The 24,806-nt window shown below is 41.2% G+C and overlaps 1 protein-coding gene across 7 annotated transcripts in view; it reads right to left on the bottom strand.

The window, feature by feature from the left end:
- vps13d (vacuolar protein sorting 13 homolog D) overlaps positions 1 to 24,806 on the bottom strand; it is a 270,295-nt gene that overhangs the window by 118,907 nt on the left and 126,582 nt on the right. For 4 of the 7 annotated variants that reach the window (XM_070860204.1, XM_070860201.1, XM_070860202.1 and 1 more), the window contains 9 exons: positions 24,286 to 24,426; positions 22,494 to 22,616; positions 17,480 to 17,554; positions 13,062 to 13,167; positions 10,919 to 11,071; positions 10,640 to 10,775; positions 9,901 to 9,948; positions 8,587 to 8,737; positions 1,502 to 1,712 (listed from right to left, as the gene is read on the bottom strand). In XM_070860204.1, the coding sequence (XP_070716305.1) occupies positions 1,502 to 1,712; positions 8,587 to 8,737; positions 9,901 to 9,948; positions 10,640 to 10,775; positions 10,919 to 11,071; positions 13,062 to 13,167; positions 17,480 to 17,554; positions 22,494 to 22,616; positions 24,286 to 24,426 (1,144 nt within the window). The remainder of the gene's footprint in view (positions 1 to 1,501; positions 1,713 to 8,586; positions 8,738 to 9,900; positions 9,949 to 10,639; positions 10,776 to 10,918; positions 11,072 to 13,061; positions 13,168 to 17,479; positions 17,555 to 22,493; positions 22,617 to 24,285; positions 24,427 to 24,806) is intronic. The other 3 variants (XM_070860206.1, XM_070860208.1, XM_070860203.1) reach the window with 2 other exon arrangements.

Genomic DNA, 24,806 nt, shown 5'->3' with positions numbered 1-24,806 from the left:
CCAGGCCATACTTGGAGTGCTACACACAGTTCTGGTAGCCACGTCACAAGGGAGCCATCCAGGCCCTAAGGGCAGTGTAGACAAGACCAACAAAACTAATCCCTGGCATTACACGGTAAAGCTTTAAAGAATTATGTGACAAGCTGGTGCCCTTCAGTTTCGAAAACAGAAGCTTCAAGGGATCTTGCAGCAGCATAAGATATAACAGGATAAAGTATACCTGAAACAATGTCAGATACATCAGAGCAACAGGGCAAGACGACACTGGTTCAGGGTTGTGAAAGGTAAATTTGGGGTAGACATCAGGAAGTATTTCTTTACACAGGTGATCACATCTAGAATGCATTACCAAGAAGAGTAGCGGAGGCCTGGACATGACTCATTTAAGAAGCAGCTGGTCTCTATAATGTGAAATCTGTAAGACTGGTTTTCTGGAAGAACGAGATCAAATGGGTTTAAGGGCTGTCTTCATCCAAAACCATTTTGTGATTCTAAGCATCTCTTTCATTTGATGAGGTTTATTATCTCTTTTGCAATATACATCAAAAACAAGTCACGCTGGTGCCAATTGTTATTTTAAATGAAATCGAATTGAAAAACTACATAAGCAGTAAGAAGTGCCTTTGCTGAGTTTGGCAACACCGAATTTGTCCAATTTGTGTGCAGAAAATCTAATGTTTTAAAATAATTGGAAACCTCCGAGGGAAAAACTCTAAGCAAGAGTTAGCTGCAGAGTAAAACTTTCTCTGCACTGCCCCATGAAGCAATCCAGGTCGGGTACAACACGGAATAGATGCATAGTAGAGTCCCCTCTATTTTGCCCTTACAATGTGGTTTGACTCCAATTTCATCGTGTCCCCTTCTGTAGCATATGGCACTTTCCACAACATTTTGGTGAACATTTAGTACAAGCCTATGACTAATGTTGATAAGTTTTGCCAACTTTGAACTGGACTGGGAATAGCAAAAGCTATTTCACTTAGAACTTGCAGAGAGCCTGATTTCTCAAAACTCATCACTCTGGGCTGGATTTAAACTCAGGTCTTGGAAGTGGCAGAGCAACGTTTGCATCCTCTGCATCATCCAGTGTCCCTCCGGTTGGCATTCCTTCATTAATGCAATACTATTCCACTAATAAGTATACAAGAATAGTCCCTATTTGAAACAAGAGCTCTTGGCAGAGAGATCAAAAAAATGCACCCTCTATGTTAATTGCGTGACATTTTGTTATCCAGCACTAGAATTTAAAAAAAAATGTAAACTGCGCTACTGGAAACAGTAGGCCAGTTAGCATCTGTGGAGACAACAGAGGGGTCAAATGTTTTGAACCGGGCCCTTCTGTAGATCTGGAATTTTCATATTCAGTCACTTAAGTGTTGCTTCATGTTCATGAAGATTGTGCAGAAAATGTTTTAGAAGATTGCAGATCATAAACTTACATCCAAAACGTTTTGGAGATTTGCAGAAATAAATGCAGCTGACATCAGAACAGATTGCTTACCTGTAGGAGCTATTGTCGTCACAGTCTGACGAATGACATTCTCGTTTGCTGCTGTTCACCTCTCCTACTTTTGCCACACTGGTCCAATGGATGGGTGTTTTACAGAAGAACAGCCCAAGCCCCTTTGGTCTCGCTTGTAGACGCCAAGATGTTAGGTGCAAGGGAATTGCTAATGAGTCGCCTGGTAACACCGCCGGCAGCACCACGGGTTCTGAAATTATCAGAATTACTTTGCATTAATTTAAGAGAGTCAACAACCATTATAAACTGTTGCCTGGGAAAATAACAGTGCCACTACTAGTCTCAAATCAGAGTCTATACAGGATTACATAGGATATACGGCATAGAAACAGGATATTTGGCCCAGTCAGTCCATTTATGCTCCACTCGAGCCTCCTCCAGTCTTTCCTCATCCACCTCTATCATAATAACCCTCTATTCCCATCTCCCTCATATGCTTATCTAGCCTCCCCTTAAATGCATCTATACTATTTGCCTCAACTACTACCTGTGGTAGTGAGTTCCACATTCTCTGGGTAAAGTTTCTTCTGAATTCCCTATTTGATTTGTTGGTGACATCTTATATAATGGCCTCTAGTTATGCTCTTCCCCACAAGTGGGAACACTCTCCGTATCTACTCTACCAAAACCTTTCACAATTTTAAAGACCTCTATTCGGTAATCCCTCCTTTCTTTTATCAAGTGAAGAAACCCAGCCTGTTCGTCCTTTCCTAGGTAGGTATACCCTCACATTTCTGGTATAATCCGTGTAAATTTTCTCTGCACCCTCTGCAGTGTTTCTATATCCTTTCTATAATATGGCGACCAGAATTGTATGCAGTACTCCAAGTGTGGTCTAACCAAGGTTCGATACACGTTTAGCTTAACTTCACTACTTTTCAATTCTATCTATCTAGAAATAAACCCTGGTGCTTGGCTTGCTTTTTTATGGCCTTGCTAACCTGTGTCGCTACTTTTAGTGATTTGTGTATTTGTACTCCGAGATCCCTTTGTTCCTCTTACCCCACCCAGACGCTCACCCTCCAAAAAATAAGGATTATTCCTATGATAATGTAATACCTCACATTTATGTGTGTTGAAATTCATTTGCCAATTATTTTCCCATTCTGCACATTTATTAATGTCCTCCTGTAATTTGTTGTATTCCTCCTCGGTACTGACTATTCCCCCCCGCCTCCCCCAATTTGGTGTCATCCGCAAATTTAGAAATTGTGTTTTTGATTCCAAAGTCTAAATCGTTAATATAAATTGTGAACAACAGTGGTCCCGGCACTAATTCTTGAAGAACATCACTACCCACCTTCTGCCACTGAAAAGCTACCCTTTAACCCTACTCTCTGCTTTCTGTCTTGAAGCCAGCCAGCTATCCATTCTGCTACTTGTCCCCTTACTCCGCATTCTCTGACCTTATTCATTAGTCTATTATGTGGTACCTTATCGAAGGCATTTTGAAAATCTAGATAAATTACATCTATTGCATTACTCTTGTCTATTCTCTCTGTTATCTCTTCAAAAAATTCAATGAGGTTGGTCAAGCAAAACTTTCCCTTTTGAAATCAAAAAGGGCCACATTACATCATAATTCTAAAAGGACAGAGTGTTAAAAAAACAAGCCGGAAGGCTCTGTGTCTCAATGCGAGGAGCATTCATAATAAAGTGGATGAATTAACTGCGCAGATAGCTGTTAACGGATAAGGTGGAATTGGGATTACGGAGACATGACTCCAGGGTGACCAAGGCTGGGAACTCAACATCCAGGGGTATTCAATATTCAGGAAGGATAGACAGAAAAGAAAAGTGGTGGGGTAGTGTTGCTGGTTAAAGAGGAGATTAACGCAATAGTAAGGAAGGACATTAAGCTTGGATGATGTGGAATCTGTATGGGTAGAGCTGCGGAACACCAAAGGGCAAGAAACGCTAGTGTGAGTTGTGTACAGACCACCAGACAGTGGTAGTGAGGTTGGGGATGACATCAAACAGGAAATTAGGGATGTGTGCAATAAAGGTACAGCAGTTATCATGGGTGACTTTAATCTACATATAGATTGGGCTAACCAAACTGGAAGCAATACAGTGGAGGAGGATTTCCTGGAATGTGTAAGGGATGGTTTTCTAGACCAATATGTTGAGGAACCAACTAGAGAGCAGGCCATCCTAGACTGGGTCTTGTGTAATGAGAGAGGATTAATTGGCAATCTTGTTGGGGAAGAGTGACCAGAATATAGTAGAATTCTTTATTAAGATGGAGAGTGACACAGTTAATTCAGAGACTAGGGACCTGAACTTAAAGAAAGGTTACTTCAATGGTATGAGACGTGAATTGGCTAGGATAGACTGGCAAATAATACTAAAAGGGTTGACGGTGGATAGGCAATGGCAGACATTTATAGATCACATGGATGAACTTCAACAATTGTACATCCCTGTCTGGCGTAAAAATAAAACGGGGAAGGTGACTCAACTGTGGCTAACAAGGAAAATTAGGGATAGTGTTAAATCCAAGGAAGAGGCATATAAATTGGCCAGAAAAAGCAGCAAACCTGAGGACTGGGAGAAATTTAGAATTCAACAGAGGAGGACAAAGGGTTTAATTAGGAGGGGGAAAATAGAGTACGAGCGTAAGCTTGCAGGGAACATAAAAACTGACTGCAAAAGCTTCTATAGGTACGTGAAGAGAAAACGATTAGTGAAGACAAATGTAGGTCCCTTGCAGTCAGAATCAAGTGAATTTATAATGGGGAACAAAGAAATGGCAGACCAATTGAACAGATACTTTGGTTCTGTCTTCACTGAGGAAGACACAAATAACGTACCGGAAATACTAGGGGACCAAGGGTCTAGTGAGAAGGAGGAACTGAAGGAAATCCTTATTAGTCAGGAAATGGTGTCAGGGAAATTGATGGGATTGAAGGCGGATAAATCCCTGGGGCCCGATAGTCTGCATTCCAGAGTACTTAAGGAAGTGGCCCTAGAAATAGTGAACGCATTGGTGGTCATTTTCCAGAATTCTATAGACACTGGATCAGTTCCTATGGATTGGAGGGTAGCTAATGTAACCCCACTTTTTAAAAAAGGAGGGAGAGAAAACAGGGAATTATAGACTGGTTAGCCTGACATCGGTAGTGGGGAAACTGTTGGAATTAATTATTAAAGACGTAATAGCAGCACATTTAGAAAGCTGTGACAGGATCGGTCCAAGTCAGCATGGATTTATGAAATGGAAATCATGCTTGACAAATCTTCTAGAATTTTTTCAGGATGTAACGAGTAGAGTGGGCAAGGAAGAACCATTGGATGTGGTGTATTTGGACTTTCAAAAGGCCTTTGACAAGGTCCCACACAAGAGATTAATGTGCAAAATTAAAGCACATGATATTGGGGGTAATGTATTAACGTGGATAGAGAACTGGTTGGCAGATAAGAAGCAAAGAGTCAGAATAAACGGGTCCTTTTCAGAATGGCAGGCAGTGACCAGTGGGGTACCGCAAGGTTCAGGGCTGGGACCCCAGCTATTTACAATATACATTAATAATTTGGATGAAGGAATTGAATGTAATATCTCCAAGTTTGCAGATGATACTAAGCTTGGAGGCAGCGTGAACTGTGAGGAGGATGCTAAGAGGCTGCAGGGTGATTTGGACAGGTTAGGTGAGTGGGCAAATGCATGGCAGATGCAGTATAATGTAGATAAGTGTGAGGTTATGCGCTTTGGTGGCAAAAACAGGGAGGCAGATTATCATCTGAATGGTAATAAATTAGGAAAAGGGGAGGTGCAATGAGACCTGGGTGTTATGGTACATCAGTCATTGAAAGTTGGCATGCAGGTACAGCAAGCGGTGAAGGCAGCAAATGGCATGTTGGCCTTCATAGCGAGAAGATTTGAGTAGAGGAGCAGGTAGGTCTTGCTACAGTTGTACAGGGCCTTGGTGAGGCCACACCTTGAATATTGTGTACAGTTTTGGTCCCCTAATCTAAGGAAGGACATTCTTGCTATTGAGGGAGTGCAGCGAAGGTTCACCAGACTGATTTCCGGGATGGAGGGACTGACATGAAGAAAGGCTGGATCGACTTGGCTTATATTCACTAGAATTTAGAAGAATGAGAGGGGATCTCATAGGAACATATAAAATTCTGATGGATTGGACAAGTTAGATGCAGGAAGAATGTTTCCATTGTTGGGGAAGTCCAGAACCAGGGGTCACAGTCTAAGCATAAGGGGTAAGCCATTTAGGACCAAGATGAGGAGAAACTTCTTCACGCAGAGAATTGTGAACCTGTGGAATTCTCTACCACAGAAAGTTATTGAGGCTAGTTTGTTAAGATATATTCAAAAGAGAGTTAGATGTGGCCCTTACGGCTAAAGGGATCAAAGGGTATGGAGAGAAGGCAGGAATGGGGTACTGAAGTTGCATGATCAGCCATGATCATATTGAATGGTGGTGCAGGCTTAAAGGACCAAATGGCCTACTCCTGCACCTATTTTATATGTTTCTATGCTGACTATTCAATTTTTTGGGGGGGCTTCTAAGATGTTCTATTTTCTCCTTTAGTAGGGATTCCATTATTATTCCAGCCACCGATGTTAAGCTGACTGGTCTAATAGTTCCCTGGACATTTTCCATCTCCCTTCTTAAATATAGGTATTACGTTAGCTGTCCGTCAGTCCTCTGGCATTACACCTTTAAAAAAAAAATTACGTCACTGTGATGGGCCCTCAGAATATCATAACTGAGGGAAGAGGCTGAAAAGACAGGCATCACATTTTTCTACTCTTCTCGCTACTTATCATTAATGAGGAAGGCCATTTGTCCAGCCATTCATACACCCCAAAGATCCCCACTGCAACATCCAATTGTTCCTTAAATAATTCCAGAGTTTTCTTCCACTACGCTATCTGGAAGTCTGTTCCATATGCCAATCACTCTGTGGGGAAGAGAAATTTCCAGACACCAGTTCTAAATTTGCCTTTTACTAACTTGAATGTATTTGCCCTTGTCCTACTCTCAGAATTTAAACTAAAGTGATATTCTGCATTTACTTTTTCCATTCTCTTAACTGTCTTATCTACCTGCATGATTATCTCTCAGCCATCACTCTTCCAGGCAGAAAGGCTCAAGTCTCTCCAATCTTTCCTCATATTTCAGTCCTTTGACATGAGGGATCAACCTTGTGGCTCTATTCTGCAATATGCCTGGGGTTTGAATGTGATGCTTGTATCTTGGTGATCAGAACTCAAGGTTTGGTCTGACCAGAGAACTATAGACTGCTCTGGTTACATCGTTCAATATTCTGTTGGCTTTGTTGATTGCTGCTCTGCTTTGGTTCTGCATGTTGAGCTTCAGGTCTACTGGCAGCCTGCATAGACAGGTTATTGAGCTCAGGAGCCATCACAACAGAGACTAACCCTGTCCTCACCCAATGTCCACAGGACTTTCAAGTGAGGGTCAGCCAGTTAATGATCAGGACTTAGAACCTATTTTGATCTTTCCTTCCTTAGCCCAGGGAACTGCCCCCAATTATAATGTCTTGTTGCTGCAAAATTGTAGCCAAGTCTGTATCCACTTTTCAATTTAAATGGTTGAATCTATCACTAATCAAAAATGAATAGCCAAGGTTATGACATTAGTGCATAGTGTACTTATTTTATACAGCTTCTAATAACAGGTTGAAGAAAGGAACACATAAAAGGTTACTGCACAAGATAAAAGTTCACGGGGTTGGGGGTAATATATAAGCATGGATAGAGGACTGGCTAACTAACAGAGAGCAGAGAGTCGGGATAAATGGTTCATTCTCTGGTTGGTAACTAGTGGGATGCCGCAAGGATCAGTGCTGGGACCCCAACTATTTACAATCTATATTAACAACTTGGAAGAAGGGACTGAGTGTAACGTAGTCAAGTTTGCTGATGGTACAAAGATGGGAGAAAAAGTAACGTGTGAGGAGGACACAACAAATTTGCAAAAGGACAGACAGGCTAAGTGAGTGGGCAAAAATTTGGCTGGAGTATAATGTTGGAAAGTGTGAGGTCATGCATTTTGGCAGAAAAAAAATCAAAGAGCAAGTTATTATTTAAATGGAGAAAGATTGCAAAGTGTCGCAGTATAGCGGGACCTGGAGGTACTTGTGCATGAAACACAAAAGGTACAGCAAGTGATCAGGAAGGTCAATGGTACCTTGGCCTTTATTGCAAAGGGGATGGAGTATAAAAGCAGGGAAGTCTTGCAACAGCTATACAAGGTTTTGGTGAGGCCACACCTGGAATACTGCATGCAGTTTTGGTTTCCATATTTACGAAAGGATATACTTGCTTTGGAGGCAGTTCAGAGAAGGTTCACTCGGTTGATTCTGAGGATGAGGAGGTTGACTTATGAGGAAAGGTTGAGTAGGTTCAAAAGGTTGAGGAGTTCAGAAGAATGAGAGGTGATCTTATTGAAACGTATAAGATTATGAGGGATCGTGACAAGGTGGATGCAGAGAAGATGTTTCCACTGATGGGGGAGACTAGAACAAGAGGGCATGATCTTAGAATAAGGGGCCACCCATTTAAAACAGAGGAGAAATTTCTTCTCTCAAAGGGTTGTAAATCTGTGGAATTCGCTGCCTCAGAAAGCTGGGACATTGAATAAATTTAAGACAGAAATAGACAGTTTCTTAAACGATAAGGGATAAGGGGTTATGAGGAGCGGGCAGGGAAGTGGAGCTGAGTTCATGATCATATCAGCCATAACCTTATTGAATGGCGGAGCAGGCTCGAGGGGCCAGGTGGCCTACTCCTGTTCCTATTTCTTATGTTCTTATGTTCTAATGTTTAAACCAACAGTTTAGAATAAAAAAAGATGGTTGTTTTTAAACTCTATAAAAAATATCTCAAACCTAATATTAGTCTCTATTTCACTTTGTAGACAGCATGTGAGGTTACACCATAAATGGATGAGACGGGCTTGGTGGGCCTGATGATCCTTTCTTTGTAGGATTTGTCTTACTGATGTACCGTTGAGCTATTGCTGGAATTGCAGGGTTAACGGTTAAGGAACATCCTGCCACGTCGGTTAATAACTTACTGTCTGGAGCAGACGGGCTGTCCAGTCTCAGTTCCATGGATACCTCCAATTTGTTTTTCACAATCAGCGCTGAGCGGACAGTTATCACTTTTCTTGCACTCCCCTCCAGAGTCACAGAAAACACGACCCTTACAGGAGGCAGTGCCGAAAACTGCAAGGGAAGGTAGCACAATGTAACACTTTATTCAGAAAGGAGCACTTAACAATCTATCTAATAGTACAACACAGAGGATCTGATCTGATCCACAATTTCCTATATCTAGAGAACTAAAAAGGATTACCATAAATTTCAGTCTAAAAAAAATTATAATGCCATTCTAATGTTGCGTCTTTAGTGAAGCTCTGTAAAGTCAAATCCCGAAAGGACACAAAACATGCTTGAACGTATAATATTTACATCAATTTTGTATTATATATAGGACAGAATTTCCATTTGACGTGCTTCCTGTGTGAACACTCGGCATTAACTCACTACACTGCAGTTAAAATAGCACAACGGGCAATTGGTACGATGTGTTAAAATATCCATATACAATATACACTGATTATTTCTACCCTCTATGAATATCTCCAAAGCTAAGTATTGAGATTGTCACATTTGATAATGTTAGACTCATGACCTGACCTGATGCACGCAAGGAAGAACTTACATTTACACAGTTCCTAATCATATCAGCAGGATACACCAAAGGGCTTCATTGTTCTTAATATAGACAAATAAAGCAGCCAATTTGAACACAGCAGTCTAGTAAATGGCAAATGTGATGAGTGTCCAGTAAATCTGTTTTTGCTGATATTTGAGGAAAGAATATTGGCCAGGACACTGGGAAAGCTCCCTGTTTTTCTTTGATTAGCAGCACAAGAACTGTACGTACACAGAACAAATAGATAGAAACTAAATAGAAAAAAATGGCACCTCCAACAATGCAGCACTCCCTAAGTAATGCGCTCAATTCGAAGTCTAGATTAAACGCTCAAATCCTGGGCTTAAACACACAGTACTACCATACTGAACCAGGGCAAAACTGGGGAGACAATTCAATCAGGTAAATGAGAATCAGAATTAAATGCAACTGTCAAATGTAAATGTTACACTAGATTACAAAAATCATATAGTCGATTATTTATAATTGAAAGTTGTTTTTGTGTTAAAAATTGCAGTTATCCAATAATTTTAAACAAGCAATATAAATAACACAAAGTGAGAGTTTAGTGTTAAAAATTGAATCATTAAATAATTTGAAATGAGTAACTTCACATTAAGAGTAGATTATAACCTGATGATGGTTGTACAGCTCGGGAAAGAATACTTACATAGACATGTGGATGGATTATATTGGTCTTGCTGATGGGACTCCCAACCTGCCGTAGAGAGAAGGTAGATTTGCATTACATAAGCAACTGCTGAATTAAACTGATAAGTGTTAAAGCTGATGACTGGGTTTACATCAATGGCTAAAATAATTAACAGCATACATGAAACGGTTTATGCAAATTGCAGCACACATTTAAAATCCGCGACCAAAACTGTGAGGATAATTTTGCCCGGCGGGAAACTGACTGGATCAGAACAGCCACTGAAGTCAATGGGCAGCTGATCTGATCCAGTCAGTTACCCGTCGGGGAGGTTAGTCTAAAATTGACCCAGCGATTTTGTTCAGTCCATATCTTGAGGGGATTTCACTTTGGGGAGGGAAGAGACATTAATTGATCATAGCTCAATCCAAATCTGTCCTTAACTCATGTGAACATACACACTTTCCAGCTAGTCACCATATCCTCCTTGTTAGCACGAGGACCTTTCTGTCAGTGTCTCGCAGTACCAGACAAGCCTGCGTATTTAATTACTGCACCACTGGAGGAGTCTGACATTTTTGCACACAACGATAAATAACGCACTCATTTAAAAGACAAATGATTGTTTGCAAAACTTTTTTCTGAAGCTGTTGTTGCTTCAAAGTCTCAGAATATCAAGCTGCAGTGAAAAAAAATATAGATTCTCAGAATTATATAGGTTTTGACAAATGACATGCGAGCAGTACATCATACATACCATGGAGGACTGGTTATTTCGGTCAGGTGCTGCACACCGGAAGAAGATGCCGACTTTGTCTACAGACACTGGGCTCACTTGTTCCCACCCATTCACCCGCACCAAAAGCTGATGAATCTTCAACTCATGAGTGTGTCTGTTCGTACAAATGCAAAAACTTGTTACTACTGTGTCTTACACAAACACAGTTATGACCACACAAAGACTTTACATAAAGGTGCCACCATGACTGATATTGCATAAATATGTTCACTGATTATGCTATCTTATTTCATTCACCTGTGTCTTAGTTTTTCCCTGGCTTCAAACTCGAAAGGCACTTCTTCGCCTGGGAGCACCTCGCACCATTGGCTGACATTGTGCATGTCATCAAGTTCTGCCACAGATCCTTCGTGTATATACCCAGGGCTCTCGCTGTGAGAAAGTGCCACTCTACAATGGAAAGCAGCAGCAACACATAAATCATTGTCAGTGCATTATATCACACACCCTGCATGCTCCATCAGTTCAATCAAATGATAATGTGTTTTCAAGTCTCTGAGAACTTTAAATCCTGAACCCGGAAAGAAACCTAATTTAGGGGAGGGGATCAGCTGGGGCAGGGATCAGGACACCAATCAAGCCAACTGCTTGCTGAATGATTAAGTGATTATGGCTTGGGTATGTATCTGCAATCTCTACATCAAACTTAGCACTTAATGAGGCATCAGCCATTTCTGTTCCTGCCTCCCAGTGAGCAAGTGACCAACCAATGGAAGGGACTCCGGAGGGAGACGATGAAAGCAGTTAGAATTGTTGAATTCAAATGCAAATTAGATTGATTTCTTTCAGAAAATAACATTTTGGAATACAGTACATCAGTAATTTGAGACATGACATGTGGAAAGTGTAGCATGCTTAGGAGGAACAGGTGTCTTTAGACCTATGGTTCGCAAAGCTCTACATCATTGGGGTTTTCCTCACATTCTGTTGAAGACTAATTGCTAGAGACTGATTGCTATGATTAGTTAATAATTCCATTATCATTATATATAAATAAAACCACCAATTCTGGCCGCTGGAACATCCCCGATTTTAAATTGCTCCACTATTAGCGGCCATGCCTTCAGCTGTCTTGATCCTAAGCTCTGGAATTCCCATGCTAAACCTCGACTTCTCTTTTCTCCTTTAAGATGCTCCTTAACACTTAACTCGTTGACCAAGCTTTCACCTACTCAAACATCTCCTCATGTGGCTCAGTGTCAAATTTTGTTTTTGAAGCGCCTTGGGATATTTTACTACGTTAAAGACGCTATATAATGTAACTACCAGGATGGTAGAAGGCAAATTAGATGGATTGTGGTCTTTTTTTTCTTGCAATTCCTATGTTCCTATGTGTTCACAGGGAAGAACATCCAGGAGGGCGCTGAGCACCTCTAGTCTCGTCGGCGAGAGCATGCAGAAAGCAAGCGCAAGCAATAGAAGGAGCGTGTGGCAAACTAGACACCCTACCCACCCGTTCCTTCAACGACTGTCTGCCCTACCTGTGACAGAGACTATAATTCCCGTATTCGACTGTTAGAGTGGAAGCAAGTCTTCCTCGATTTCGAGGGACTGCCCATTATGGTGATTAGGATTGCAGGTACATCAACAACTCTTATTTACACAGCAGGTGCGTAATGCACCCTAAAACATCTGGGCGGGTGGGGGCTGGAGGGGAAGAGAACAATAAACAGTGGAAAGGAATGGGAAATGAGCAAGGCACAGTTAAAGTGCTACGCTTTGAGAAGGCTTTTAAAGGTGGGAAGAGATGTAACAAGACTGGGAAGGGGTGGGCATTGGGGGAGTGTTCCAGAGTACAGGATGATAATGTTTGAAGGTTGTGTCACCAATGGTGAAACATGAGGTGAAGGGGAGAAAAGGGAAGAGAAAACACTGTACAGTTGACGGGAGTCAATTGTGAATTATAGATCTACTGTGTTACCAGTGTATTTTGCACCCTTAGTGCTTGCTGTTCCTTGGTTTTGCCAATAGCAGCAAATCTCTGCTGAATATTAAACAAAATTGCCACCAAAGCTAATTACTACTGCTGCGCTGACTCCAGGTAAAACATTTGGTTTTGAAAGAGAGAGATCAAAGTTGTTTTGGAGTTGAAGCATTTGACCTGAAAACATCTGAAAGTGTGAACCAGAGCCCACCTGTCCCATATTAAAAAGGGACATTATTCTTTCTTCCCCTATCAACTCAATAGCCTACTCATTTCTATACAGGACTATGTAGATGCTTCTTTGTTTAACCCAATGACGACTACAGATTCTGGATTTGCATCGTCTAATGGCAAGAAAAGCAAAACTACAACCTTACGGGTTACACTCAAGGCCAGATCAAACATGTATCACGGGGCATCTAAACCTTAACCAACATTGAAAAAAAGAGTTCACACCTAGTTGGAGTGGTGGTGAGTGTGGCAAACCACATGGTGCAGCCAGTGTGATTCCTGAGGGCGTACGGCACGAATGGCTGCCGTCGCTTTGGTATCTTCCCTTCTGCTGCAAGAGAAGGCACACGAGTTAGAATGGAAGCCTATGGCTGAGAGAGAATTTCCAGCTGTAGACTGGGTTTGCCTTTTTGGAAATTCTGTTTAAAACATAAACCTGGAAATTATGTGGGGTGATGTCTTACAAATGATGAACATACTTGTAGGAAACTATTTTGTACAGTATTTTAACAAAGACACGAATCCATTTAAAATTAATGAGTTAATATTCTAAGCTCACTAAGCTAACATTGTTCAGCAGAATTTCTTAGCTATAATTTGGCATTGTTTCAAAATTCTAACAGTAAAACTTCCTTATAAAAATAGGACAGACAGAAACATTTGGCCAAGTTGTTATTCACCTTTCAGGTACAGATTGAGTTATGACCATTTACCTCAAGCAGACCCGTACCCTGCATAAATAATTCCATGGAGCCATCACAAAGGCTATATGGTTAGTACAACACAGAGTACTTGTCTCCAGGAGGTAGAACAGCAAGATGGAGAAACAGGCTGTCGTAATGTGGGAATCTTGTGTAATCTGGGAAGCAATTTACATTGTTAAATTTTCAAAGGTGCTTGATGGACCTTCTAAAAGCTCCTCATTCTTGAAGAATGATCCATCTCAGAGGTGAAAAGCTGATTTGAAAGATTGGCCTGTGTCAAACATTCTATCGGTTAACAATCAATGAGCAACATGCATAGCAATTATGAGAAATTTGCATTCCAGACAACCCAGCATCAATTCCTTAGCTTATTTTGAGTTTAGCTTTTCAAAGAGTGGCTAGTGCCTTCCCAAGTTTGCTCACTTATTCCTTCCAAATTGCAAATACACTGGCCTATGCGTTCTTTCTCCTCATTCTGTAGAACTCGAGATGCATTGTGCAATCTTCTACTCTAACTTATATTTCTCCACAGACTCAGTGCTGTGGAACTCCCTCAATCTTCCCTTCCTCCTCTGACCTAAAGGCTTTTAAAACCCAAGGTTGGTGTCAACTAACCAGTGCTTCCTGATTCATCTCATATATTCTTTTTAACTTGGATAGTATTCCACACACTGAGCTTTATTCCTTTATCTAGGTTTCACAATTTTAAAACTGTTTAGCTACCAAGCAAAATTCTGAATGGCTTGTTCAAATTCTGGTGGTCAACAATATTTTGCACTCGAATACAGACTGGGTCCAAAGCTGTAGCTGGCATCTCGAATTAATTTATCAGCATCAGCTCCCAACATTAATTATTTTGGTTTAGTACCACTTGGGTGCAGCAAATAAACTATAAGTAGAAATATATTATTTCAAAAATATATTAGGATCAAACCACAGCGAGTTTGTCACAGGCAAGTCAAGGGACTAGTGCGGGAGGATAGATAAGATCCAAGAATCAATGCAAAGATTCAGGCCTGTTAACATCCGAAATGATGCCAGAATTAAGGCATATTTATAAACAGCTGAATGGTGTTAGTATGGAAATAAAATGAAATTAGTAGCATACAAATCAACTTGAAAATGTTTAATGAATTCTGATACCAATGTGTGGTTGCTGCACTGCACTGGCACGCAGAATGTTTCATGAGCAGGCTTTCTACAAACCACACAGCTGTGTTTATGTGTATATAAATGCAGAGCGAGCACATTGGAGTTTCGATTACAGTAAGTTGGCAAGCCTGTTGTCGTTAACTTGCAAACGTGTGACTTCGTAAACTCCTTTCCAGCAATCTTAATTCCAAGATCCGGCTCCCAGCTCACACAATAGGTTCAGCACTGCTGGCATGAGCACTGGTGCTGATACACAGCAGTTAGTAACCAGTCATCTATTACAGCCAAATAATCATGTGATGAAAGGTGACACTGTGTTGGGTCTTTAGCATTCAGACATCAGGGAACCCTTGACACAGACATTACCGCATCTGTTCAACTTGTAAAAATTTATAATTTAGATTTTTACAACAAGAAAATGGGAAATGCAAAACTAAAATATAAATTACAAAATCAGAACACAAGTATTATTTCACGTCATCACCCTTGGGTACAGAATGTAAATCTCATGAGTCAGCGTGCTCAACACAGAACATTGCACGACAGGAGGGCTCATCAAACAAACGTACCCGATTCGTGACCTTTCCAACTTTCTGGTTATCAATGTTAATTTCCAGAAAATCGGGAGGGCTGTGAATTGGACATGCCGACCTCCAGGCCCCATTGGCCTGTTGAGTGAGACTCTGTGCCAGGAGTATTAACTTGAAAATCTACCCACAGATTTTCACCTTTTGAATAGTATAATTGAATAATTACCTAGGAAATGGTTTGGTCCTTTAGAAGCACAACATAAAAAGAGAAAGAATAATATTGTACAAGAACAAAGAAGCAAAATATTTATTTTATGTTCATCTGCAGAATGATACAGTGCTTGAAGTAATTATGGTTTGTCCAACTGAGATCCGAGGTGCTAAATGCAAACCTCGTGACCGAGATGAATTGTCAGTGTGTAAGTCATCACTGGAAGCTGCAGGTTAATTTTTAAAACTGACATTTAAACCTGCCACTCTTAATTGTGATGCTTCTCAAATCATAATCAAGGTGCTCAGTGCAGCATCTTAATAATGCAGATTTTCACAAAGCAAAGGAGGAAGAACTGAACATGTATATTTTTATACAGTGCGCCTTCCATTAGTTGACTGCTAAAAGCACTGGCAGCAATGCTGAACTGGCCTTATTTTGTTAGTTAATACAATCTCCGACATCGCTTGCAGTATTAAGCAGCCTGACAACACCTGACCTGATGCTTGTACAATGCAACCGAAATCCCTTAGATCTCCAGAATTGGGACAATTATTTTAAATATGTGGGAAAATCTGGATTGGTACATAACATATGGAACATCCTGAAGAGAATTAAATAAATGACTTTCAAAACTGTATGCTCACTTACAAATTAGTGGGACAATTATTCCAATTTGGTAAATACAGAGGCTGTAATACATGGAATGGGAATTAGCCAAACTAAAAATCCAAATTTTTCAATCTACCAAACCATTGTTACACTCACTGCAATTCAAAATATCATGGTTAAGATCAACTGCATACGGTCAAGTCTCATTTGATACAAAAAACATTTTCAGATAATTTGGTCCAGGGTCACTGAATATCAAAGCCCCGCTGACAATATTGTAATAATTAAATTGATGTGAGAATAGGATCTTCCTGACAGCCAACTCTGAAGAGCCTGACACAGTAATTTGATCAAGTGGCTGGTTAGGTGCACTTACCTGCCTTTCTCAGTCTTTTACATTATAGTCCTGGGGTTTAATGGCAATTTCTGATGTTACCAGAATGTATGACAATGTTTGCAAATCAAAGCCAAACATTGGTCAGAGAGAGTCTGGTCCTGTGGGTCACTGATTGGTCCCAGGACCAAATCAGTGCTTGAGCTGACTTCCAATTGGAGTAGTGCTTCTATTGACATAGATACTTGGTTGGAAAGTAAACACATTGGCCTCGATATTAAGGGGTGGGAGGAAAGGATGCGGGTGAGCCTGGCAGCTAGCGACAAACCCGACAAGGCCGGGGACATAGAGTTCCTGCCGATTTTAACGGCAGGGCCTCATTTAAATAACTCTTTGCTGCCTCCCGCCCAACACCTGGTCTGATTGACTACCTGATCGGCAGTCATGAGTAGGAATTCACCATGGCAAACGGTCCTCGGCAAACAGTGCAAGGAGAGCTTTGCAGGATATCCCGATTTCCAGATCAAGGGGCTGTGCCGGTGGGGTGGCGGTGATGATGTCATCAGGCCGTGGATTTTGAATGTTAACATAGGCTCATGGCTGGCTTTTGAAGGAGCCTTGCCGATGGCCTGATTTGGAGCTGGTAGAATTTAAAATTTTTAACCCTACTCACCCACCATTTCGACAGGCCGGGGGCGGGGGGTTCTAAAATCAAACCCATTACTTGGGTGCAAATTGCAAGTCCCAGCTTTGAAGATTTTCTTTCATTCACCAGCTAAGACTGTATGCAAAGCAAGGTACTGAAGCAAAAAGTGGCTAATCATAAAGTGGCAGTAGAAGCGGTCTGCAGCTAGCTCAGCTAGCACAGCCACTTCTTCACTGTTGAATGAAGCAGTGAAGCAAATAGCCCCGTGAAGCAAAACAGTAAGTAAAGAGGCATTACATCCTGCAATCTGACCAGTATTAAAACTGAAACCCTATATATAATGAAATATCAAAAGTTATCAATTGATTTTTTTTGTTGGTACGTCACACTACAACTTATCTGATAAAAGACAGTGGATGTTTTCTTCATGTCTTCCCACTCCCTGGTACTGTACCTCTGGCAAATATCTGCCGCTCTAGGTTGGTCAGACTGGCAGTGCTTCTAGTTCTAAGATAGGCAAGAGGGTTGCCTGACAGAGAAAGAGAGGTTAAGTTAGAAAGAAAAAAGTTTAACACATCCAGACAAAGTGACAAACAGGAAAGGACTTTGTTCCTACTTACATCAAGGAAAGTAACAATAAATGAAGATGGCTGTAATGAATAGGGGGATGCCACATTTCAAATCTTAACTCTATGTTGTTAATATCTATTAATGTATTTCGGTATTCACTTTAATTTGTTTACTCCTGACTGGACACAGCCTGGCTCTTATGAATCATTGAATCTGCACTTCTCCCATTGTTGGCTAACAGCTATGCAAATCAAGTGACTATGCAATTTTTTTCTTCCTTGATGCTGTTAATTGCATTTGAAAGGATGTTTAAGACTAAGGCCTGACAGGTGGAGATAAAGTTGTAGCGCCCTATTGTTTAGCAGGCGAGAATAGACTCTCAGCCTATCCAGCTGTTTGAAATGGTTAAATCTGATATCAGAACGAGGAAAGAACCCACCAATGGAGTAGTTCGCACACCAGGGATTTGAGTCCATTATAACAAAGCAATGGCTGTGGCTTAAATCCTACAGATGTTTAACAGTTTTATTTAATTGTGAAATATATAGTTTTGATTTAGTTTGTCTCACTTTGAACTTTAAATGGGATGGCAGATAAATAATTTCCTAGCTTGCAGCAGTTTTTCAGTGTCGCCTTGCTCAGCAGGCACTTGATTGAGCAAGGTTCAGGTAGAAATGCTCCTTAAATGTACCAACTCATGTAAATACTGTACATTGGGGACACCCAAACTAAAGTAACTGGATTACTTCAGAAGCCTACAGTAGTTTGGAAATGTTTATTTGTTTTATAACAGATTCAGGGAGTTACGTAACCCTCTAATCAAGAGATTTGCGATGGTGGTCCTTTGCTGTTTAATTTATACTTTTAATAAACCCGATTCCTAGATTATTGTGCAAGTTACATGGTCTGATATAATATTTCTTCTATTACAAGGGCAGGAATTGGGCATGTGTCATTCCCAATGAGTAATTTACAAGTGCTTCTGTGCAATAATATATCAGATATTGTGCAAAATAAATGTCATATAGCTTGGCTCATGAGGAGTGAAGGCTCACTTAAGTATTTATTGGTCTGTAATAAGGAACACGAGAGAAAAATCTAAATGCAGCCCAAAAACTGTAACAACAGAATGACTTGTTGGTATACCATTAGAACAACTAGTTATACGCCCAGTCTCTGTTGAGAATAATACATTGACCTCACCAGGGGATATGTTTTCTAGCTTTGAAAAAGAGTCATCCAGGGGAAGAATGCATATCTTTCTAAATCTCTTAAATATATCTCTCAATAGCTCAAGTCCATGTGCGTACCTAGTATTAGGCAGTCCCTCGTATAGAGGATGACCCGCTTCCACACCAAAAAGGGATGAGTTCACAGTGCTCTCAGCTGATTGCTTGGATACAGAAGGCTAACTTGAAATGTAAATAGGACTGAAAATGAATTAAAGTTAAAAAGACAACAATCCGTATGAATATGAGAGAGAGCATAAGTGTTTCAGCTATTACTCCCAAACCCCCAAAATGACATCTTTCATAAGACTGGTTACTTTTTAAGTTCCAATAATGTATAATGTCTTACACAATAGGATGGTTCTACCTCAGCAGTTAAAACAGAAAAAGATTGCTTCACTACCTAACAAGCCTGGTGTCTTTTATAAGATCAGAGAGTTGCCCAGCAGCTATAAAGGAAAGACCTCCATGTCAGAACCACATGTTCACAGATCAACTATTGTTGGCAAGCAGACACCCAGTAAGAAGAAAGGAAGAAAAACTTGCTTTTATACTATTCCTTTTCACATCTCTGAGAAGGGTATGAAAGCACTTCATACAGAATGAATTACTGCAAAGTCCACTGACTGTTCGTATCTGAGCAAATCCGGCAGCCATTTTTACATAGACACAGAAACAGGCCATTCGGCCCAACCAGTCCATGCCGACGTTTATGCTCCACTCGAGCCTCCTCCCATTTTGTACACAGCAACGAGACGAAAGAGCAGTTGACCTTTTAAGGGAGAAATGTTGATGAGGATACCCGAAATATTTCCTGCACTTTTTAAAAAAATTGTGCCATAGGATCTTTAGAAATCAATCAGCTATGTACAGTTTATGCCTAACAATTGGTAAGGAAGATTTCTGGTGATGCAGACTTTTGAGCTTTCAGCACTCAGTCTCTGGTAGAGATACTGGGCTTCAGCAGTTTTAGACACTGCAGCTCCAGATATGACGAGAGTAATTTTTCAAAGCTCCACATATCCAGTCTGGCCTACATGTGACTCTGGTCCCACACTACATGGTTGGCCCTTAATGACTTCAGGGCAACCAAAGATAACTAAGGATGCGTCTATTTGTACTAACTGAAATGCTCTGATTGGCTCTCCAGACCTATTGCTGATTGGTCCCCTTGGAGAATAAGCCACACCCTGAAGTTCCTCTGGAATGTATAACTGGAACCGCCCAGCCCAAGTTTGGGGTGAATTTCCAATTTGTAATTTGATCCATTGTGACTTTAGAAGCCAGAGAATAGGTCTCCCCAAAAGCCACCAAGTTCCAGCCGAAGTCCCTTACCCCAGCGTAAGTGTATCCCTCCCTCAGCTGAAGTGCTTTACCCCAACAATCCCTCCGCCAGCTGAAGATCCTTACCCAAGCGCCAAGACCTTGTACGTACCTCCCCCCGCCCCCCTTCCCATAGATGGGACATTGTGTGCGGATTGTTAACATGTTTATTGGGTACGAAGTGAATAGTGACAGTTTCATCCACCCCAACGATGTCCCTTGTAACAGACGCATCGAGCTCGCACACACCAGGGGTAGGAAAAATTTGATCCGTCTTCTCAGAGTTCCCCCTTTCCACTCCGATCCCCCCCACCACCTGTCTCTCTCTTCCCCAACCCCCTCCAGGCTCTCTCTCTTCCCACCCCCACACACCGCCACCCCCACCAAGCTCTCTCTTCTGCCCCACCCCCACCCCAAGCACTCTCTCTGCCTTCCCCCCCCCTCCCCAAAGCTCTCTCCTCCTCCTCCTCACACCCCCCCCCCCCCCTCCCCAAAGCTCTCTCCTCCTCCTCCTCACACCCCCCCCCCGCCTCCCCTCCTCCCCAAGCTCTCCCCGGCGCTGTAGGAAGCTTGGGGGAGGCTCTGGGCTCGGGGCCCGTACTGGGCTCAAAAGTTAAGATCTATGGTGTTTGAGATTGATTTGCCGACTTAAGGGTATAGTTAATGGAATAAAAAGGAGTGAAGGTGGGTGAAGATTATTTCAAAATTCACAAAGAAACGACGACAGTTTGAAGTAAACAGCAGTTTCAAAGGTTTTATGACTATGTGAATCCAGCCAACCTAAATCCAGTAGTTATCAAAGCATCAACCATACAAATTTCAAGTAATACAAAATTCAACAAAAGTCATTGCCATATTACAAACTATGTTAAATGTGCATCTGTATTAAAGAGTTAACAATTTTGCTTTTCAATTAACTTCAATATTGAAAGAAGAACTGAATGTTGAAATGTTCAAAACCACTTCTATTACAATTAAAGATGAAAGGAACTCTTGAGTTTAATGTACTCTCCTTTTTATGCATGAAAATAAGTCTTACCCTAATCTTTAAAACAAGTAAATGTTATCATTGGCACAGAGACCACCAAGTAGGCCACTCTGGTGATGACAATTACAGGGACTGACCTCTGAATGGCTCCCAGGTTGAGCAGCATAACTTCAAAGCAGCCTGAGGTCCATCCTGGGAAACCAATCTACTGGCTGGGAATGTATAAGTTATTAAAATATCAAAGAAAATTAGGGTAAAATGGTTATTTTCTTCTATAAAAAGAGGATCACTTTGAAGAAGCCCTCTTCCTAAACTTTTGTTAAGTACTTTACACTGCACCACAAGCTTCTTTAAATATTCACCAGCTGACCAACAGTGTATTTTTCCAAGTTACAGTCAAAGTTCTTCAACTGAACTCAACTAAAACGAAGGTCTGAAATGCTCACTTATAACACACAGATCACCAGGCCCTGTTTGTAATAAACTGCACAGTTGAAATTATTCTGGACTTGCAGGAAGAAGTTGGAGCCATTTTTTTCAGGAGGGAGGGTGGGAAAGAGAGGGAACGCTTGCTAAAACTTTGCTGTTCCTAATAAGTCTATGGTAATGAGACTGGGTGGCATTTCTTAGCTTTAGTAGTACCTATAGTATATTTGCCACTAGAGAGTCACTTAACCGAATAGCTTTATATTATTAAAATAAACAGTTCATCACTGTGAATTGCCAATTATTTTTCTTTTTACATGGCTGGTGAACAAACCTGGGATTTACATATAACAAACAGATGGAGCGTTTGAAACAGTACGGTGATTCCTTTCATTTCTTATGATAAAACTGCACCCATAAAAGTATATACCCTGTATGGGATTTTATCCTAAATATCCTTCATATGAACATACATTTTCTACTGTTAATATTTAAGGCAAATAGATTTTTCATTATTAAAATATTTGAAGTTTTTATAATTCTAAAAATATCCTATGGTTCCTGCCATTACTCAGTTTGGAAAATTTCCAGTGCTCCTGGAGTGATGGACCACGACTTGGAGGCAGGGATAGGACATGGTAGCCATGATTCTCTGACCCACACTTCCATCTAGCAAGCTCTTCTCCACAAGTATAGTCTTACTGCATTTACCGTTATAGCCTTCCAGTCCATAATACCACCTTCAGTTAGGGACATGCAATCCAGTCGTGACTGTGGACCATGTCAATGTAGCCTCTTCGTCAACTTGCCCAGAGGTGCATTTTTACAGCAGATAACTTAGACGAAACGAATAAATTCAGTTTTTATGGTTGACTTTTACTATAACTGACACTGAAAGTAAATTTCCCAGCCTCTCTGTTCCCTGTACTTACTCTGTCCAAGCATTAATGGATTGATATACATCCCTGTCCTCCACTGAGATGTCCCTGGACAGTCACCTTCTTCCTTCTTACAGTAATCAGCAATCCAAGAGGCTTTTGTCCTTTTATACTGCTCTGTAACACAACACACAAAACAATAGTAATAGATTTAATCACATCATGGTCAAACTCCATTGATTGTGCGGTGCTTTGCACGTGTAATATTAAACTATACAGATCAAAGGACGCAGGCCTGATCCTCAGTATGTATTAAGTTAGCTGATCTCAGCCGAGGTCGCCACTTTCTAGTAGGCCCATTGAAGGAGGCCAATTCAGGAATTGGAGAGCAAGTCTCTTTCCGAAGACCAGAGAATGAGTTTCAATACACAAACAAAAAAAACTGCAGATGCTGGAAATCTGACAGAAAAACAGAAAATGCTGGAAAAACTCAGCAAGTCAGTCAGCTTCTGTGGAGTGACCCTTCATCAGAACACTTCAAGTCAGCCTCAAAAGGGTATGGTATTGCTCATCTAAAATGTTTCCTTTCTTGTTTCCCCCAAGACGCAAATATGCCAACCTACATGCTCTGCCTCCTCCCTTGCGGTGTTGAAAGCAAAGCTTATCACACCGTCTCCTACTCTAACTCATGTTTCCAGGATGTCAACTCCTTACTTCCTGCCATATTACCTTTCCCTTCCAACCGATAATTTTTTGAAATCCAAGCTTGATGTTACCTAACCACTATTCCCCAATCTACATTTCTTCATCTTTCCTACTCATTTCATCCTTGGTGCCACTTTGCACTATGTACCTCGGTTCCTTAATTGTGCATTCTAAGATCATTCACTTTAGTACTTGGTCAATTTACCTTATCCTCAGCATATCTTTACCTTAGACTGATACGGAGCTGTGGCTCTTGTTTGGTGTAGGGGTGGAGCAGGAACAGCACATAGCTCGCAAAGCGACGTAAGAACATAAGAAATAGGAGCAGGAGTAGGCCATATGGCCCCTCGAGCCTGCTCCGCCATTTAACACGATCATGGCTGATCCGATCATTGACTCAGGTCCACTTCCCTGCCCGGTCCCATAACCTCTTATTCCCTTATCAGTTAAGAAACTGTCTATCTCTGTCTTAAATCCATTCAATGTCCCAGCTTCCACAGCATTCTGAGGCAGTGAATTCCAAAGATTTACAACCCTCAGAGAAGAAATTCCTCCTCATTTCAGTTTTAAATGGGCAGCCCCTTATTCTAAGATTATGCTCCCTAGTTCTAGTCTCCCCATCAGTGGAAACATCCTCTCTGCATCCATCTTGTCAAGCCCCCTCATAATCTTATACGTTTCGATAAGATCACCTCTCATTCTTCTGAATTCCAATGAGTAAAGGCCCAACCTACTCAACCTTTCCTCATAAGTCAATCCCCTCATCTCTGAAATCAACCTAGTGAACCTTCTCTGAACTGCCTCCAAAGCAAGTATATCCTTTCTTAAATATGGAAACCAAAACTGCACGCAGTATTCCTGGTGTGGCCTCACCAATACCCTGTATAACTGTAGCAAGACTTCCCCGCTTTTAAACTCCATCCCCTTTGCAATAAAGGCCAAGATTCCATTGGCCTTCCTGATCACTTGCTGTATCTGCATACTAACCTTCTGTGTTTCATGCACAGAACTCTCCAGTAATTCTCACTACTGGCCAATGGGCCTCTCCTAAAGTACTTGGATTATCCTCAAATTAAGAACAATGAGCATTTGCATTTTCATGCAATGCCTGCCTAGCCCAGTATTGTCAAAGGTTCCATACCGATCAGTACAGATGTGATGTTGATGTCAAGTCGTTGTTTCGCCTGGAGATCCAATTTAAGACGTGGTGGGTGAAGACGGCTGGCTGCCTGCTGCTGCCAGCTCAGAAAAGAAGTCCAAGGCTCGGCAAAAGGCTCCCAGCCTGGAAAGGGATAACATTGGAAAAATCAAACACATATCTAGACTAGTACTGGTACAAATGTTTCACATATGCATACTGTTAAATACTTAAATAGTTGGTCTATTAGCTTAAGGGGGAAGGATTAGATACCAAACCAGATTAAGAGCTTTTGCCTGTCACTCCGACTTACATATCCTGATTGATTTTGGTTTATTAGTGCGTGGCTGGGCTCCTGCATATTGTCTGGAGAGAAGATGGTCCATATGCAGGATGAGAAAAGCATACAGTCATCCAAAGTTGCTTCATTATGAAGTGGCATTGACTGGGCTGTAGAAATGCATAGCGCATAAAGACCCAACAAGAATGCTGCTCTCATGAAAAATGTACTTAAAGTACTTTCA

Source organism: Pristiophorus japonicus, chromosome 18, assembly GCF_044704955.1.
Source record: "Pristiophorus japonicus isolate sPriJap1 chromosome 18, sPriJap1.hap1, whole genome shotgun sequence".
NCBI classification, from domain to species: domain Eukaryota; kingdom Metazoa; phylum Chordata; class Chondrichthyes; family Pristiophoridae; genus Pristiophorus; species Pristiophorus japonicus.
Note: the sequence above shows the minus strand (reverse complement) of the source record. Positions and strands in the feature narration are given on the sequence as shown.